This window comes from Petaurus breviceps, unplaced genomic scaffold, assembly GCF_028583685.1.
Source record: "Petaurus breviceps papuanus isolate PSGF00001 unplaced genomic scaffold, PetGlider_PUasm1.0 689, whole genome shotgun sequence".
NCBI classification, from domain to species: domain Eukaryota; kingdom Metazoa; phylum Chordata; class Mammalia; order Diprotodontia; family Petauridae; genus Petaurus; species Petaurus breviceps.
Window position 1 is genome coordinate 8,912,271 of NW_027186458.1, and position 16,914 is coordinate 8,929,184.

At 49.0% G+C, this 16,914-nt stretch overlaps 1 protein-coding gene across 3 annotated transcripts in view; it reads right to left on the bottom strand.

The window, feature by feature from the left end:
* The window catches only part of RBPMS (RNA binding protein, mRNA processing factor), a 150,089-nt gene that overhangs the window by 100,920 nt on the left and 32,255 nt on the right, over positions 1-16,914 (bottom strand). The window contains exon 1 of one of the 3 annotated variants that reach the window (XM_069104949.1): positions 13,911-13,931. The exons of 1 other annotated variant lie outside the window; for it this stretch is intronic. In XM_069104949.1, the coding sequence (XP_068961050.1) occupies positions 13,911-13,916 (6 nt within the window). In that variant the 5' untranslated portion in view covers positions 13,917-13,931. Of the gene's footprint in view, positions 1-5,451; positions 5,614-13,910; positions 13,932-16,914 lie in introns of those variants that run through there. One more of the 3 variants, XM_069104947.1, reaches the window with a different exon arrangement.

Sequence of the window (16,914 nt, forward strand, 5' to 3'; positions counted from 1 at the left end):
CTGCTTCCTGTAGGAGGCCCGGCCTGGCCAAGTCTGGGATGGAAGGGCACAGCCAGGCTGGATGCCTTGCAGCTGGCTGATAGATCTTATCAGCCAACACAGCTCAGGAAGGCCCTGAGCCTACTGCGGCATGAGACAGTGCGGCAAAGACTGCCTGTGTGCATGAATCAAGGAAATCCAATTCTCTTTTTCACAGACTGTGTTCACCTTAGCTTCTCCAAGCAGCCCTGAGGGTACTGGCAGGGTGACAGCTCTCACTCATCCTATATCTCCCTGACCTGACCATGCTTGGCACAGTTGTGAACACTCAGTCAGCACTTAATAAATCTGCTACTTAAGGGAAGGGAAACTTGTATCACCAGGAAAACGAACAAACACTATGTATCTGCCATGTCCGTTATTCCAATTCTGCAAGAGAAATACTTATTGACTGGTGACTGCATTTTTTTTTTTTGAGCAAGGTAACTGGGGTTAAGTGATTTGCTCACAACATGAACAAGTGTCAAGTATCTAAGGCAGGATTTGAACTCGGGTTTTCCTGGCTCTCCTGATTCTAGGGCAGGTGCTCTATTCCCTTCATCACCTACCTGCCCCCTAGTAACTGCATTTGACAACTCACCAAGCTACAAAAATACCCACCTGTCCTCTTCTGAGAACAGTGAACGCGGCCAGAGGGAAAAGGGCTGACCTGGGGAAGACTGGTTTAATAAACACCACGGGAAGAGGACGTCACGGGGGCTGGGTGCAGAAGCTCCAGACCAGCAAACGCCCCTTGGACCCAGAGCCCCATCCCTGCCCCTGGTTCATTCTTGGGGAAGTTCCACTGACTGTGACTGATTCTGGAGCACCGGGTTCCCTGGGAGCTTTACTCTATACACCTTTGTCAGGTGGAGAACGCGTGAGCCTTGAAGGAGCTGGGGTGAAGAAAAGGGATATTTAGAGTGGGGAAGAAAAGGGGGAGACCAGAGAGCTATGACAGGCTGAAGGAGCAGGAGCAGGAGCAGGCCAGGGGAAGGAAGGCGAAGCTTTCCCTTGGCCTCAAAGGCAAGCAATGGAGACGTGTTTCAAATGCTGGGTTCTCATGGACCTGAACCAGGGGCTCTTAAGCTGCGTCTGGGACTCTGATCGCTGTGTTTCAGCATAATTGCTTTCCTCTGTAATCCCATGTATTTTACTTTATTCGTTTAAAATATGATTCTGACAAGGGGTCTGTAGGCTTCACCAGACTGACTGCCAACAGGTCCAGGACACACAAAAAAGGTGAAGAGTCCCCACTTTAAATGATGCCTACCTGCCCCAGGTACCCAAGTCCATCTTTGCTGAAACCAGTATCTTGGACTATGTGGCTTCATGGGCTCTAAAATCACAGGTCACCACACAGACCAATCAGTAAACAGGCAACAACTCAAGGGTGTGGAGAGACATGGGGAAGGCCTGAAGCTGCTGCTGCCTATTATCAATGATGCCTCCTATGTAGTACAAATCATCTCATTCAGAAATATAGAACCAGGGAAGGAGGCCAGCCCTCTCAGAGCAGGCGTGAGCTATGGCAGAGAGTCTGGTGCTGAATGGGAACCCAGAGACCTGGAAGAAGAGAAGAGAGCCTTCATCACACTCACTGCATGGGGTGTGTGCCCTGTGGGAAGCCAAGGCCAAACTGGTACAGAACAGAGGCCGAAGTAATGAGTGGACTGGGATGGGAGCCAGCAGAGGGCACAGACTTACCTGAAGGATTTTTATATTTACTATTTAGGTAAGGGATCCACCTGGAATTTAGTGTATGGCAAAATGAAGATTTAATGTGATTTGGGGGCCGCACCCCTACCCAAAATTCCCATCAGTTTTTATGGAATTTAAAAATCATTCTCCATTGCTTTGTATTCTTAAATTTGTCAAACCTTAGTGTGCCTTGGTGGGCTACTGCCTGCCTTTGGGTTAGTTCTAGGTAATCTTAATTAGTTTCACTGATTTTGATTATCAAGTAGTTTTTAATAATTACTGCTTTACTGTATAACTTCAATCTCTCTTTCTCCTTATGCTTTTTGGGAGTCATCCTTGAAATTCTTGACATATTTCTCTACATATAAATTGTTTTTATTTTTATTATCAAACGAGCTCATATTTGCAAAGTGCATGTATGGATAGTGTTATGCTGGAACATAGTAGGCAGTTAATAAATGCTTTCTTGCTCCCTTCCCAGGCCTTCCCATTTTATCCAGTTTTATAAACTGGCATTAATATTGGCATTAGTATTTTGATTAATGTTGTATTCGGCCTAAGAATTAACCTAGGTCGTACTGCCATCTTCGTGGTGACTCAGCCTAGTCACGCACACTGTAGCTCTCTCCCAATAGTTCTTTACTACTGTCTTTCAGAATTAATGAGTCACTTTATCCTTAACACTGATGTCAACATGATCTGCTTATTGCCAAAAGCCCTGTTCCTTACATAGCAATACAGCACGAGTGCTGCAGTAGTTCTGAATACGAATCAAGAGAGGTCCACTGGCCTGGTTGGTGTGAAATTTCCTTAAAAGGGATTGAAACTGCCCAGAAGACTTGATTTATAAAAGGCAAATCTGCCCAGAGATTTGGAGTGTGGACATCACTTCCTGGTTGATTGAGTAGAAAAAAAAAACATGAAGAGCTCTCGGGGCTCACTCTGAGGCTTGGTTGTCAGACCACAAAAGGCAACTCAGAGTCAGGGGAGTTTGCTCAACTGAATCAACAGGGACATCCTCAATGCTTACCCTTGTGAGAGCCATTCTCCTGCTAGGTCTCCATGAGCCTTCTTTTAACTAATGAATGACCTAGGACTGTCTCATGTCATTCCAATATTGAACATAAACTACCCAGAGGGTTTGAAAAGTCACAGATGGGGGAATCAGTGGCCTTAGTGTTCTCACCCTTGTAACTGAACTTTTGTCAGCCTCAGTTTCCTCAACTATAAAATGGGGAGAGCACCTATTTCCCAGGGTTGTTGTGAGGACACATATAAAGTGATCTACCTTAGGATAATAATAATATTATAATTAAAATTATAATATATTGATGGTTCTATTAATAGTATACTAGAATATATTAAATTATGTTAATAATATAATAGAAATAGATTAGGCTATAATTATTAGCAAATAATATATTTTCTGTTACATAATTGTACACTGTTTGCTGTAGCAAATAGGACATTAATTAAATGACTGTTATAACACTTCTATCACAGCATCTGAAGGCCTTCGAGGTTTACAAAACACCTACACATTGTCTGTGTGCCCTGAAGACCTGAGGAGCAGGTGCTGGGACTCGCCCCGTTTTACAAACAAGGGACCATCTGCCTGAGTTCGCACACACGTCCAAGGGAGGATGTGAAGCCAGGCTTTCCTGACTCCAGGTCCGCTCTCTCCGCCGTGCACCAAGCTAGCGACTTGGCAAGGCAGGGGAGCTCGGAGCCGCACCCAGATACTTTGACTCCAAGTAGACAGACGTGTGGCTGCAGAAGGTCCAATCATGAGACCTAAGAATTCAGATAAGCCACTTCGGCTGAGCTGAGCTATTTCACGTTTTTGACAGTCTCAGGAATTCCTGCCTTGAAAGATACAAGTACAGGTACACGGTGCGCGGCGGCTATGGGCCCCTTCTCTTGGGCCCTACCCTGTACTAACAAGGACCATCTTACTTCCCTGCTATCTGCAGCACGGAAGCGGGCAGTGCAGGACCCTCTCTACACAGGCTTGTCTTGTGAGCAGCTGAAAGCTTTTCTGGCACAGAAAGGAGGAAACTCAAGGGTGTGTCTAGAGGTCTTCCCTGGGGTCCAATCACCCTCGATCTTCAGGGTAGCCAATGTTCCTGAGGCTTCAGATGGCCAGAGTGCAGTGGGGCATGGGAGAGGGAGGACGATGCAGGAAGATGGTACCAGTCATTACCGTTCCCCAGGCAGACCTCCAGGGCCAAGGAGGCAGACACGAGTTACTTAGGGCAGGAGTGTGCTTGCAGGAGGGTGGGGGATCTAGTCCATAGGCATGGGTTACCTGACATTCCTCTTATTTCCCATAAAGTATGTCATAGCCAAGTCTCCGAAAACTCCAGGCCCTGAGCATAAATTACCCAGAGGGTTTGAAAAGTCACAAAGATGGGGGATTCAGTGGCCTTAATGTTCTCACCCTTGTCACTGAACTTCTGTCAGCCTCAGTTTCCTCAACTATAAAATGGGGAGAGCACCTATTTGCCAGGGTTGTTGTGAGGACCACAGGAGATGGCACACACTCCCTCCCTCCAATCTAATCCAGCAAGCATTTATTAAGTCCCTCCTATGTGCCAGGCACTGTGCTTGGAATACAAGAACAAACCAAAATGGCCTCTGGCCTCAAGATCTTACTGGGGATAGGGAAGGGAGGAGGGACACAAATGCCACCACCCACTGGATCATCTGAGTGAAGCCAGTGCTGCAGGGGCCTGAGGTCAAATTCAGCTTCAGACACTGACTGTGTGACCCTAGGCAGGTCACTTAGCCTCGGCCAGCCTCAGTTTCCTCATCTGTAAAAGGGGGCTAACAGAACCTTCCCCCAAGGGTTGTTATGAAAATCAACTGAGACAATATTTGTAAAGCATTTCACAAACCTCCAGGCCCTGCGTAAATGTGCACTACTATTACATAATTACCGTTACTCTCTCCCAGGCCCAGTTTGGCCCCCGCAGCTCACACAAAAAAAGACCATCCGGGAAGGGCCAGGCCAGGCCAGAGCTTACTCATTTCAGTGCATAGCCAGCAGGGCTGGAAGCAGGCTTTGGGGGCCTTCTATACAGGGCAGGAAGCATTTTCATCTTTGTAGGAGACAAAACTGGACATGGCAAAGCGCGTGCACACATGAGTGCATGCATGTACACACATGTGGGGGGGGGGTCATGGAAGGCGGTGGTTCCTAGCCTTGGTGGGCCCTTTCTCAGACCAGAAAAGCACTCAGAGACAGAGCCTGGAGCACGGAGATGCTTGTCTAGCTCCTAATCTGGTCGGGACACCCTGTCCGTCAGCCTCTGGCCAGAGCACCATCTATTTAGAGATGGTCATTTGGCTCAATGCCCTCCTTTTCCCAATGTGGAAACAAAATCTAGAGGCAAAGTGACCAGGCTGAGGTCACACAGCAGGAAGCATCAGCTTGGCCCCAGACCCAGAGGCTCCTTCAGGCTCCTTCTAGCAGGCTCTCTGAAGGACGGGGCAAGGCGGGGGAGAGGCCTTCCTGCCTCCTCCAGAGGGGCCGTGAGGGGGTGGCCTGGGCCCATCCCATGCCTCAGAAGCCCACCTAGGAGGGGAAGCAGAAGAGAAATGTGATGAGTCCAAGTCAGTGCCAGGCCCAGAAAGCTGACGGCTGAACCAAAACAGACTGTCAGGAAAAATGGCCACTCCCAGCCTCCCCCAGATTCCTCTGGGAAATCCCACTCAGTGAAGCAATCTCACCAAGCGCTCTTCCTTCTCCTCTCTGCATTTGTCTCCGTCTGTCTCCCTCCAACCCCGGCTGAGGAAGCACTGGGGAACAAGGACCCCAGAGACTGAAAGCAGCCCCGCTGTGGATACTCTGGCTATCTCGGGGCATTCTCCCAGCATGCTCTACCAAGGCGATAAGAGCTAACATCCCAGCCAACATCAGCCATCTCTGCACCCCCGTGGTGCCTTCAACCACGACCTGGGACTGGGAGGTCAGGCTAGGAGGAAGACAGGCGAGGGCAGAGGAAAGTCAGAGATGGGGGGGGGGGGGAGGAGCTTAGAACCATCATGAGCTAAATCTGGCCTAGCCTGGGAGAGGACAGAATGTTCTGGAAGGACAGGACCAAGAACACAGGAGAAGGGGTTGGTGCTGTTAACTGGAGGGGTGCTAGGTTGTAGAGGGGCAAGACACCCCCCCTCCGCCCCGCTAAACTGTGTAAAATGACCTCAAAGTCCCATTTCAAATACACACATCTGGAACCACCCACAACGGCAGGTTCCAGATCTAAGAGCTCAGGTTTGAAGGAGGCCAAAAGCCTCCCCTCTCCCATTACAACCCCCCAGCAGGGGACCTAAACCAGAACTGTGGACACTGTTCTTCATGGTCACAGGTAATCATCCAGACTTGTTAGTGAGGCCTACCAAATGATCTGCCACCTGCTGGACCTGTTCTGTGCCTCAGTTTCCCCTTTGGTAAAAAGAAGGGGTTGGCCTGAATTACCCATCTACAATGGGTCTGCAGTCCTAAGGCCTATGAATCCCTGAGTCTTTGATAAGAGCCCACATTTTGTGGCCAAGGAAGTAAAACTTAGTATTTCTACTCCCAGCTCAGGCAGCAGATGGTTATGAGGCAGGGTAACCTCCCCCCGTCTGTAAGAGTCCGATTTCTGACTACTGAAGCAACAAGAGTCAGCTCTGGGAGACTAAAAACCCAGGAGGCCCAGCCTGAAGATGCTCAGGGCCACATGGCGGCTCTGGGTGCTAGCCGAGGCTGCAGTAAAAGGGGCTCATTCCCATTTCTGTCCTGCTTCTTCAGTAACAGCCCAACGGCCTCCGGCATGCTGGGCAGACCCCCTGCTGCCAAGTTACGAAGCCTGTGCAATGGGTCTGTTGCTCAGTGTTAGGGGGGAAATGGGCCCAGGACACACTTGGAAGGCTAATCTTCCCCATCACTTTCTTAAGTCTAAACAATCAACAGAACAATAAAGCCCTGATATGAGCCGTTCACTTGTTTTATTCATAGCCAACTCTCGGTGAACCCATTTGGGGTTTTCTGGCAGACAGTGGAGTGATTTACCATTCCGTTCTCTGGCTCATTTTATGGGCAAACAAGCAAACGGGGGTTAAGTGACTTGCCCAGGGTCACACAGCTAGCGAGGGTCTGATGCCAGATCTGAACAGGAAGATGAGTTTTCCTGCTTCCAAGCCTAGTGTTCCACCCCCTACACTACCTAACTGCCCCCATACGTAGCATCTGCCAATTTCTGAGGATCAAATGCTCACACTGAACATTTAAACAATCAGCTCACTGTGGGTCGGCACGGATGGGCCGCAATCTACACCACTGGACAGAACATTGGCATCGATAAAATCCCAGAGCAATGGTGTGTGTGAAAACCGGTCACATCTGCTCACAGCAGAGAAAAGGAAATGTGTCAGACAAGGAGGAAAGGAACCCAACCCAATGAACTGCTAGCAGCCTCCGAGAGAGGCTCGTTACCACTAAAGGGGTCAAGCCCAGCAGCCCTGCCACCTCCTTGGGGGCAGCTCTTGGCTCTCCTCCTACAGGACGCTCCCCACTCTCAGCAGGGGGTGAAGTCAACAGTGAGGAGACGGACCAAGGAAAGGCCTCAGCAAGGCTCTAGGCCAACTCCCTCCTTTGGAAAATGGGGATACTGAGGTCTACAGAAGGGAAGGGACACACTTCTGGTCACCCAAGTAGCTGAATAACGGCCAGCCATCAAGGGAGAGGAAAAACTGAAATCTGTCTCTGGGGTCATGAACCTAAATGACTAGCAGAGGGATAGAGCCATCAATAGAAACTGGGAAAACTGAAGGAAAATCAGGTTCACAGGCAAGATGATAAATCCTGTTTACGACCTGTCCCATTTCTGATGTGTGGCCTTGGGCAAGGCATTCCCCCTCCCTGCGCCTCAGTTTCCCCACTTGTAAAATGAAGGTGAATTGCTAATTAATTGATGAACTAAAGAAAAGGGACCACAAAGGCGTCCCTCTGGCTCAGGGCATCTGGTTGTTTGGATACTTATCAGGAAATCCACAACAGTGGCAAGCAGGAAGTAAAGCTTCAAGCACACTCAAGTAAGGCCCAGAGAGTACAGAGACAAGGGCAGGGGAAGAGCTGTACGGCTTAAAGACAGGAGTGTGGTGGTGGGGGGAAGGAGGCAGGCAGAGAGGTAGGGAGAAGGGGGCAGAGAGAGACACACAGAGTCACTTCCATAACCATATGGGAGTTATGGGAGCACTTAGGCAGCACAGACTGCAGCGGACAGAGAAGCTGGGGGAGGGGAAGGGGGGGCCAGAGTTTGGGCTCTCATTTCGTAGGGTTCTGGTAGAGTTAGCGCATTTCCGTCATCAGCACCGTTTACTGTTCTACCCGTCTGGACATGGATGCCTGGGGCTTATCTGAGACCTCAGGCAGTAAGCAGGACTGAGGGCCCTTCCACTAAGGCTTGCTGACTCCCCCTGATTTAGCACATAGTCTCAGAATGGGGCTTTTAATTTATGAAACAGTTTGCAAGTAACCATTATGGTCCCTGAATGTTTGGGACAGCCTATAAGTGACTTCTACGTTCCCCTTTGCAATCTTACTTCCTAATATTGCTACTTTATAAGGGTCACTTGTACCTGACTATATGAACTAGAGGCAGCGGGAAGGGAGTCAGGGGGCCCAGACCAAGATCCAAGTTTAACACAGAGAGGGTTGGATTAGATGTCTCACCCAACCTAGGCCTTTCAGCCTAAGGTTTCATGCAGAGCTCGATACTGCAGAGAAAAAGCAAAAGGGCCCAGGAGAGAAGCTTGAGGGCAACCCTCCCTTTCTTCTGCAAAATCCCATGAACAAGACAGAAGACAGAGCTGAGTTATCCTCTCGAGTCATGGACGTCGAGTCAAGGCCACAAGCATATTCGGGCTCTTCTATGGGCAGGGCACATTACTGCAAGCAGAAGGAAGACAAGGTTTAGCTGGAACACAATCCTTCCCTCCGTGGAGCTCCCAATCTGGCAGAGGAGGAAGCCACACGAAGAATTACAGAACAGACAATTACACATAAATGCATTAGAAACCCCCCAAACAGGACAGGCAGTGAGCGTCACCTGTGGGAGATCAGAACAGGGTTCCTGGAGGCAGCGGCATCTGAACTGGACGTTCAAAGACAGGCAGGAATGTAGCAGACAAGGAAGAAAAAGGAGGGGGTTCCAAGCAAGAGGAAAACAGAAGGAAAAGCAAAGGTGGGAAATTACAGGACGTGTGTGAGGGACCAAGAGCCATCACATGTGACTGGACTGTAAAGGAGTCCAGTGAAAACACTATACAGATAGGCAAGGGCTGGAGGCTCACAGATCTCTTGCTGGGGAGAGATCACAAAAGGGAGTCCAAGCTTTTTTCTTTTACTGAGGAAGAAACTGGGGCCTATGTTCACACAAGTAGTACATGGCAGAGCTGGGATTTGAACCCAGGTCCTGAAACTATGTTCAGTAGATGGTGAAGGGCCCTGGATACAGGGAAACGAATAGATGGAACTTTACTTGATAGGCAGTGGGACAACACTGAGTTATCACTGAACAGGAGACATGACCATGTGGAAGGTGGGAGGGGGAGAGAAGGGAGGGTGGGGCCCCTCCAGTGGTCCAGGAGGCCATGAGTGAGGCCCTGAAGGCTGACAATAACCCTGGGAAGACCACAAGGGATGGAGGTGAGTGGCATCACACCCAAAGGGCCTGAAAGTTGACTGGAGAAGAAGAGCCCAGAGATGGAAGGGTCAAGTGTCACCCCAAGTGAGAGACTAGGAAAATAGCAGTGACACAGATGGAAACCAGGATGTCAGGGGAGGAAAAGGTGTGTGGGAAAGGGGGAGGGTTTATCTGGAATTGGTGGAGCCTTGCACACAGGAACTTGGGAATGCATGATCATAACAAACAGCTGGAGGTATGGTGTGCCCAACAGCTGGAAAAGGGCTGGAGTTAAAGGAAGACACAGGAATGAAATGAAATGACACAGTGTTGTAAGCATGGAGAGGAGGGGGAGGGGAGGGGAGAGCAAGGGAGGGAAGGGGGGAGGGGGGGAGGGAAATGAAATAACACAGAGGGTTGTGAGAGGAGAGGAGAGGGGAGAGGCGGGGGGAGGGGAGTGGAGAGGAACAGAGGAGAGGAGGGGAGGGGAACAAGTCATCCCCAGACTGTGGTGATCACAACAGCGAACCCCGAGAGGCAAGGAAGCCTGGCTCACATCACATACCAGGATCTGAGCTGCTGTCATGCCAGCAGCTAAAAGATCCTTTCGGTAAGGATCAATGAACACAAGCAGAGAGTGGCCCGGGCACCGTCTGTCCCAATCACGCTCTCAGGCAGTTGTGCAGAACTGTTTTCAGGGAACAGATTTCACAGGGAGTGGGTTTGGGTGTTTACGGAGAAGCGTCTGCTGGGTTGAAACCAAATACATCCATCAAATCTTTAAAAAGAAGGTGGTGAAAATGGAGCAAAATATTTCTAGCAGCCCATGTTGTTGTACTAAAGAACTAGGAATGAAGCAGATGCCCAGCCACTGAAGAGGGGCTGAAGAAAGTAAGGGCTGTGAAAGGTGATGCTGAGGAGCACTGAGAAGCATGAAAAGACCCACCTGAACTGAGGCACGGAAAGGGAGGAGAGTCAGGAAAACAGTACCAAGCACTGCAACAAAGTAAATAGAAAGAGTAACAGCCACCAATGTGACTGTTTGCAACACAATACTGCGAAATTACTGAGAACAAACTTGGTCGGACCTGTGAATGAAGCTGTTGACTCTAACTATGATTCTCCCGTCAAAATGTGACTGCAGTGGCTCACAGGGACCACACTCTCACGTCCTGAGCTATGGATGGAGAGTGATTTGTTCTATTCTCACGTGTTCCAATTCTTCTATAGTTCAAAGTCCATGGTGCCGTCCACAGCCTCAGACTGAGGTGGGAGAAAGCACAGAATGTGAGGCCCCTGTTTGGCTTAACTACACCACGTGTGTCGGTAGCACTGAATAACTATTAGAAGACACCGTTAGAGAAGAGAGATAGGGGAAGACATTGTCCCCATCTCCTTTGCTATGGAAAACTGCATGTAATCTCCTATTTTTTCAACGTGTTGGTCAGTTTTTCACTGAATTTTTCCTTTTAAAAATTCTCTGTCGGGGCGGCTAGGTGGTGCAGTGAATAGAGCACCAGCCCTGGAGTCAGGAGGACCTGAGTTCAAATCCAGCCTCAGACACTTAACACAAAAACCAGCAGTGTGACCTTGGGCAAGTCACTTAACCCCAATTGCCCTCTAAAAAGCAAAAAATAAATTAAAAAAATAAAAATTCTCAGTCTCCTCAAGGGGGGGGAGAGGCAGGAGTGAAAGAAAGAATTTGGAATTCAAAGTTTTTTTTAAAATGATTGTTAAATTTTTTTTTACATATAATTGGGAAATATTTAATGAAATGATATGGGTTTTTAAGAAAGTCTTTTGTCATAAAGGCTGGTTCTCTGGAAGATTATATGGGCTTGCTCTCTGGGAAAGGGAAGGGATGGGATACAGGGGAAAATCCAGGTGATATAAATTCAAAAGATTTCAACAAAATTTTATTTTAAAAAACCTCAAAAACACAGTAAATGCAGGCCCGACACTCAGAAGGATATGTAAGACTAAAGATGGAGATCTAAGAGGTATCTGAATGAAGGTAGCTGAAGCTGCCGGCATGAATAAAATTACAAAATGACAAGATATGAAAAAAAAAGTGAGCCAAGGCCAGACCCTTAGGGAACATCCATAACATCCCTATTAGGAGACCAGGAAAAGGACCAGGAGTCAGTCTGAGTGCTTAGAGAGGTACAGGGAGAACCATGAGAGCTCCCCTGCTGAATCCAAAGGAAGAGAGACTAGACATGGGAAGACATAGGAAAAAGTATCTAATGCTGCAAAGAGGTCAGTGGAGGAGGCCTAAAAACATGGTAGGCTTTGGTCCCAAGAAAGGAGAGACTCAGCAGAATCATGTAGAGAGACACCATATTGGAAGGGTGAAGACAGTGGGGAGTGAGGGAATGGGGGAAGCAGATATAGCCAGCTTTTTCAAGAATTTGACAGTGAAGCAGTGGGGGTGGATGGCACCACCAGATGTCCTAAGGGAGGTCTTTCCCCCTCACCTGGGAAGATCTGAGCACATCTGTAGCCAGATGCAAAGGAGCCTGTGGCAAGGGAGAGAATAGCCTGAAGACCAGCAGATAGTTCAGGGGCGAGGTATTCAAGGAAGTGGGAAGGACTGGGGTCAAGGGCACACGGAAAGAAGAAAGAGAGGGCTAAGGATGCTGAGAAGCCTTAAGGAATCAGGGAAGGTACTAAAGGAGCTTCCACTGGCTACCCGCCATCTTCTCAGGGAGGTAGAAAGGAAATTTGTTAAGGAAATGTACTCCATTTTTATTTTTCCTAATATCAATTTTTTTCCAAGGTAGAATTATTTCCAAACTTTTGAGTTAAAAATTTAGGCAGAAATTCCAGAAAAATTCAATCCCTCAAATAGGACAAAGCAGTCAAGCTGACATTTTCCCCAAAGGGCTTAAGACATTGGCAGCCTAAACCCTCATCCACTTTGACAGTCTGACTCAACATGACTGTTTCAGTTGGTCAGACTCCACCAAGGCTCTGAGAGCTCCCTTGTGGAAGCCATCTAAGCACTAAGGCAGACCCCAAAACCCATTCCCTCTCCCCTTGATGAGTCACTGCACCCAGAAAATGCATGGCCAGAGGGCCTCCAGTATATCTGGCTTTCAGACTTATTCCCACACCACTCCTTCTTTCAGAAAGATATTCTCAGTTCTCCTTGGTGACAATGGTTCTAGCCACTTTAATGGGATGGGCAACAATGGATGGAGATCTTCAGACCCTATTAAAAATCAATTCTAGAAGAAGAAATAAAAAATGCAGAGGGAAGTGGTCTCTCAGGAGAGGCTCTGGAATTCTAATGTCATAGGATCACACTTAGAGTTGACAAGGACCTGAGAGGCCACCTAGTCCCACCCCTCATTTTATAAATGAGTATACAGAAGCCCAGAGAAGGGAAGAGGGTCAATGCCAAGGTCTCACATGTAGTAAGTGTTCAGGTCAAGGGCAATCTTCATCTCCGAGATAATTCCCAGACAACCCCACAGGCCAAAGGAGCGACCTTGTCTATAAAGGAAGCTTTAGAATATCTACAAGGAAAATCCAAGGTCTGGAAAACCCTGGACTATTTCAGAGACCAAATATATTCCAGAGGTGGACCAATTCCAGAACAGATCCAGAAGCCCAGAAGGACAAGTCGTTGATGTCCTTGGCTGCAGAAAGTGGAGCCATGCTGAAGCATAAGAAACAAACCAGAAGAAGGAGAAAGAGGAGCTGAAACATGTTTTTCAGCATTCCAAGAAGTTTCTCATTCCTTCTAATTGTCTCCTTGAAGAGTCAGTCAGTTGACCAAGCCTTCCGGTATAGCTCAGGTCACCAACCATATCCTGAGCATCTGCCGTGACCCGCTCCTGCTCTCTCTGACCTTTGCCACCCCTGACTCCCCTTCTGCCATGCAAGTACATTTCCAGCTCTCACATTTGAGGATTCCTCCCAGAAGCTGTACCAGGAGATCCAGCCAAGGCTCATGGGCAACTCTTCCCATTCTAGTCCACCTTTGATCAGAATCAGATTTGACTACTCTTCTAAACAGCAACAAGCTACTCCAGCATGGAACCATACAAGCCTGTACAGCACCTCTGAACGAATTCGAGGACGTTCTAACCACAATGACAAAAAGCAAGAATGCAAGCAGCCTACAAGGTCCATATTCTTCTCACTTCTGCTGTGAGCCTGTGGCGGAGAAGCCAAAACAACAACATATGTTCCAGTTCTCCTTCATTTTCAAGTCCATCATGTGATCCACAAGCTTGAATTGGGATGAGATCAAAAGCCTAAAACGTGAGACCCTGTACTCGGCTTAACTACACCACACACGTTGGTAGCACTGCGTCCACTGAGGCTCCGTTCTACATCTGCTCAACCATCTTGAGAATGGGAAGAGCCATCTACTAACCCTTCCTTGCAGCCCACATCTGGAGCCCCAGCTGCCCACATCTGGGGCCCCAGCTGCCCATGTCTGGAGCCCCAGCTACCCATGTCTTCCCACCCCCACCCCACAAAGGAAGGAGAGAGTAGAAAGTCCCTTACTGGCATTGTTTGCTCGCTCTGCCCTCCCCCTTCTGTCCCAGGCCTTGCTGCTCCATGCTCAGACAACAGGGACGCCCTGAAGCAGCGGGTTCTTTCCTTTCCCCACTAGTGTTACAGCTGCAGTCCCAGGCATGCAGGACAGACAGGAAGTTAGACTGTACACATCATCCCAACTTCCGCTTGGCGCTGACCAGCACACACAGATCTTCACCCCAGAGCATGCATCTGTCAGAGGAAAAAGAAAGAAAACTGAAATGAGGACCTCGCCAAAACAGGTGGGCCTGTTAGCCAAGCAGGAAGACTGCAGGGCGGGCAGGGGCAATGTCACCCTAGGAAAAGGTCAAAGAGACTAGTGAGAAGCCACCCAATTTCACAGAAAGAGAGGAAGGCTGAGTTGTACTCAAGGGAAGACAATGCAGGAGAGGTGATGGAAAAGGATGGAAATCAGAGAAATACTCCCCACACTGCAGACAGACTGTGGAAGAGAGTGGCCCGGAGGGACATAATGATTAGAGACTGGGGTCTGCATTCCTTAGACCAAACAAGGGATCAGGAAAAATGTGGATGATTCAGCAATCCAGCCCCTCTCAAGCAGAGAACCCAGCAGTGTGGTCTACTCCAACTCAGGTCTTCCCTGTGCCAACTGCTCTGGCCATTGGGTTACACTGCCCTATCATTGTGACTCTGTCATTAGCCTCTGACAAACTTCACCCCATGAACCATTCTTTCCATGCCACTACAAATTAGACATATTCAGAAGAACAAATATTTATTAAGCTGTTATTCTGGGCACTCTACTGGGCTAATCTTGGAAGGATTTATCAGCATTAGAAATGCAGAGAGAGAAGGATCAAAGGACAGGGCAGGTTCCTGGCGTGATACTTGACATACCTCTCCTATGGGCTCATTCCTATAAACAGGAGCTAAAATGAAGCTCACTGTTTAACTTTCCCATCTAACAGAAACCCCCACAAGTACACACAACATCCATCCTTCCCATTAGGAAGGAGGCCACTCAGGGCATATTCCCAGGTGGGCAGAGGCCCTAGCATCTAGTGCAGAGGGCCGAGCAAATGGAAGACACAACATACACACGGTTGCCCCCAGCCCCACGCCAGGACTCCTGTGAATCAGTCAGATCACAGCAATCTGTCAGGGGGTGGCAGAAAGAAGCCCACCAAGAGCTCTGTAGGCAAATGTTAGCGAGTGGATTGAGCCTCAGCCAAGTGACAGGATACACCCACAGCCACACAGAGTGCTGAAAAGCACCAGGACCAGGGTCAGAACCAGTTGATGGCCATGCTCCATCTGGCACCCCAGGCAGCCCCTAGAGGCAGAGCCTCTCAAAATCATTATGGGGTTTTGCAACCTTTGCAACAACCTTGTCAGGCAGGAAGGGCAGGTGCTTTACTATTATGTCTGCTTTACGGATGAAGAAACTGAGTCCCAGAGATGCAAATGTGACCTGCTCAAGGCCACATGGCTAGTGGCAGAACCAGGGCTGGTTCTTGGACTAAGGAGTGGCTTCTAGCCCTGGCTCCATCACTTACTAGCTGGGGGGTGTCAGGCAGGTCTCACCTCGCTGAGCCTCAGCAGCCCCCAGGAGGCCAACACGAGGAAGGAAGGGGCCACATCCCCGGAACATTCAGAGCAGCCTTTTCATGGAAGCAAAGACCTGGAATAAAGTTAGAGGACTGCTCATCGACTGAAGAACAGCCAGACAAAGCATGGGAAATGGGTTGGACCATCACCACTCTACAAGGGACCAGTAAAGGACAGAGAGGCATGGGAAGAGCTAAGGGCACTCTTGCTTTCCTGGGGGGCCCTTCTACTCACCTGCTCTGACCTTGGAAGCTAAGAGGGTTTTCAGGATGAGAATCACCAAGAGTAGCCCAGCCCCTCCATTTGGACATTGAGTGGCCTTCAGGGCACTTTCCAGGCAGAGATCTACCTGGATTTGGGGCTACCGGGCTGTGAGCTCCAGGACAGCGAGGGCTGGGCTTTGGGGCATCATCTGTCCCAGTGCCCAGGAGAAAACTCACTGTACTGGGAGGACCTTCACACATTTGTTGAATGAATGAATGAGCTGGGTAACACATATCCCATAAGACAGATGGGCACTGGGGAAGGCACATGATGAGGGATAACGGGGAGTAGTGTTGGATGGAAGACACGGGGAACACAACCGTCACTCAGCCTTGCGGGCAGGGCCAGGCAGACAGCAGCCGCTGCACCACTTTGTCCTGTACATATCTTGTTCGTACATCGCTGCTTGCATGTTGTCTGCCCCATCAGAATGGGAGCTCCCTGAGGGCAGGGCTTATGTTGCTTTGATTGGGGTCTTTGCTCAGATCTCCAGGAATGACTCAGTACCCTCTCTGGGACCCAATTTCTTTTTCTGTAAAATAAGGATGTGAGTCTAGATGACTCCGCCCACAGGTTTCTCCCACGAAATGCTACAATCCTGGGATCCCTGAAGGTTTCCGAGGAGCAACAGGGAGCCTCCGCTCTGGGTGGGGACACCTCTTCCAGGTACTTCCAGGCATCTTCTTTTTAAAATCGACTTCTTTCCCTTAACAATAGGCATTGGGATGGAGACTGGACCTGTGAGTTACTAGGTCCAGATAAGGAAATGACCTCTACTAATGCCAGTTGGTTAGCAGATTCGGGTCCTGGAGAGCTGCCTGTGGGCACCAAAACCTTAAGTCATTTGCCCAGGTCCAGCCAGGATGTGTCCGAGTCGGGACTTGAACCCAGGCCCTTCCTGGCTCTGAGGACAGTTCTCTATCCAACACACTCCACTGCCTCTCATGGCAATATGATGATGATGAAAAATAATAGCTAGCATTTATAAAACACTTTAAGGTGCACGAGGTGTGTGTATATATAAAGAAACCCAACCCCTAAAAGACATATTTGGCCTCGAGAGTGTGAAGCAGGGGAGAGAAAAGAAAGAGGGGAAGAGAGAGGAAAGAAGGGAAGAGAAAGGAAAGAAGGGAAGAGA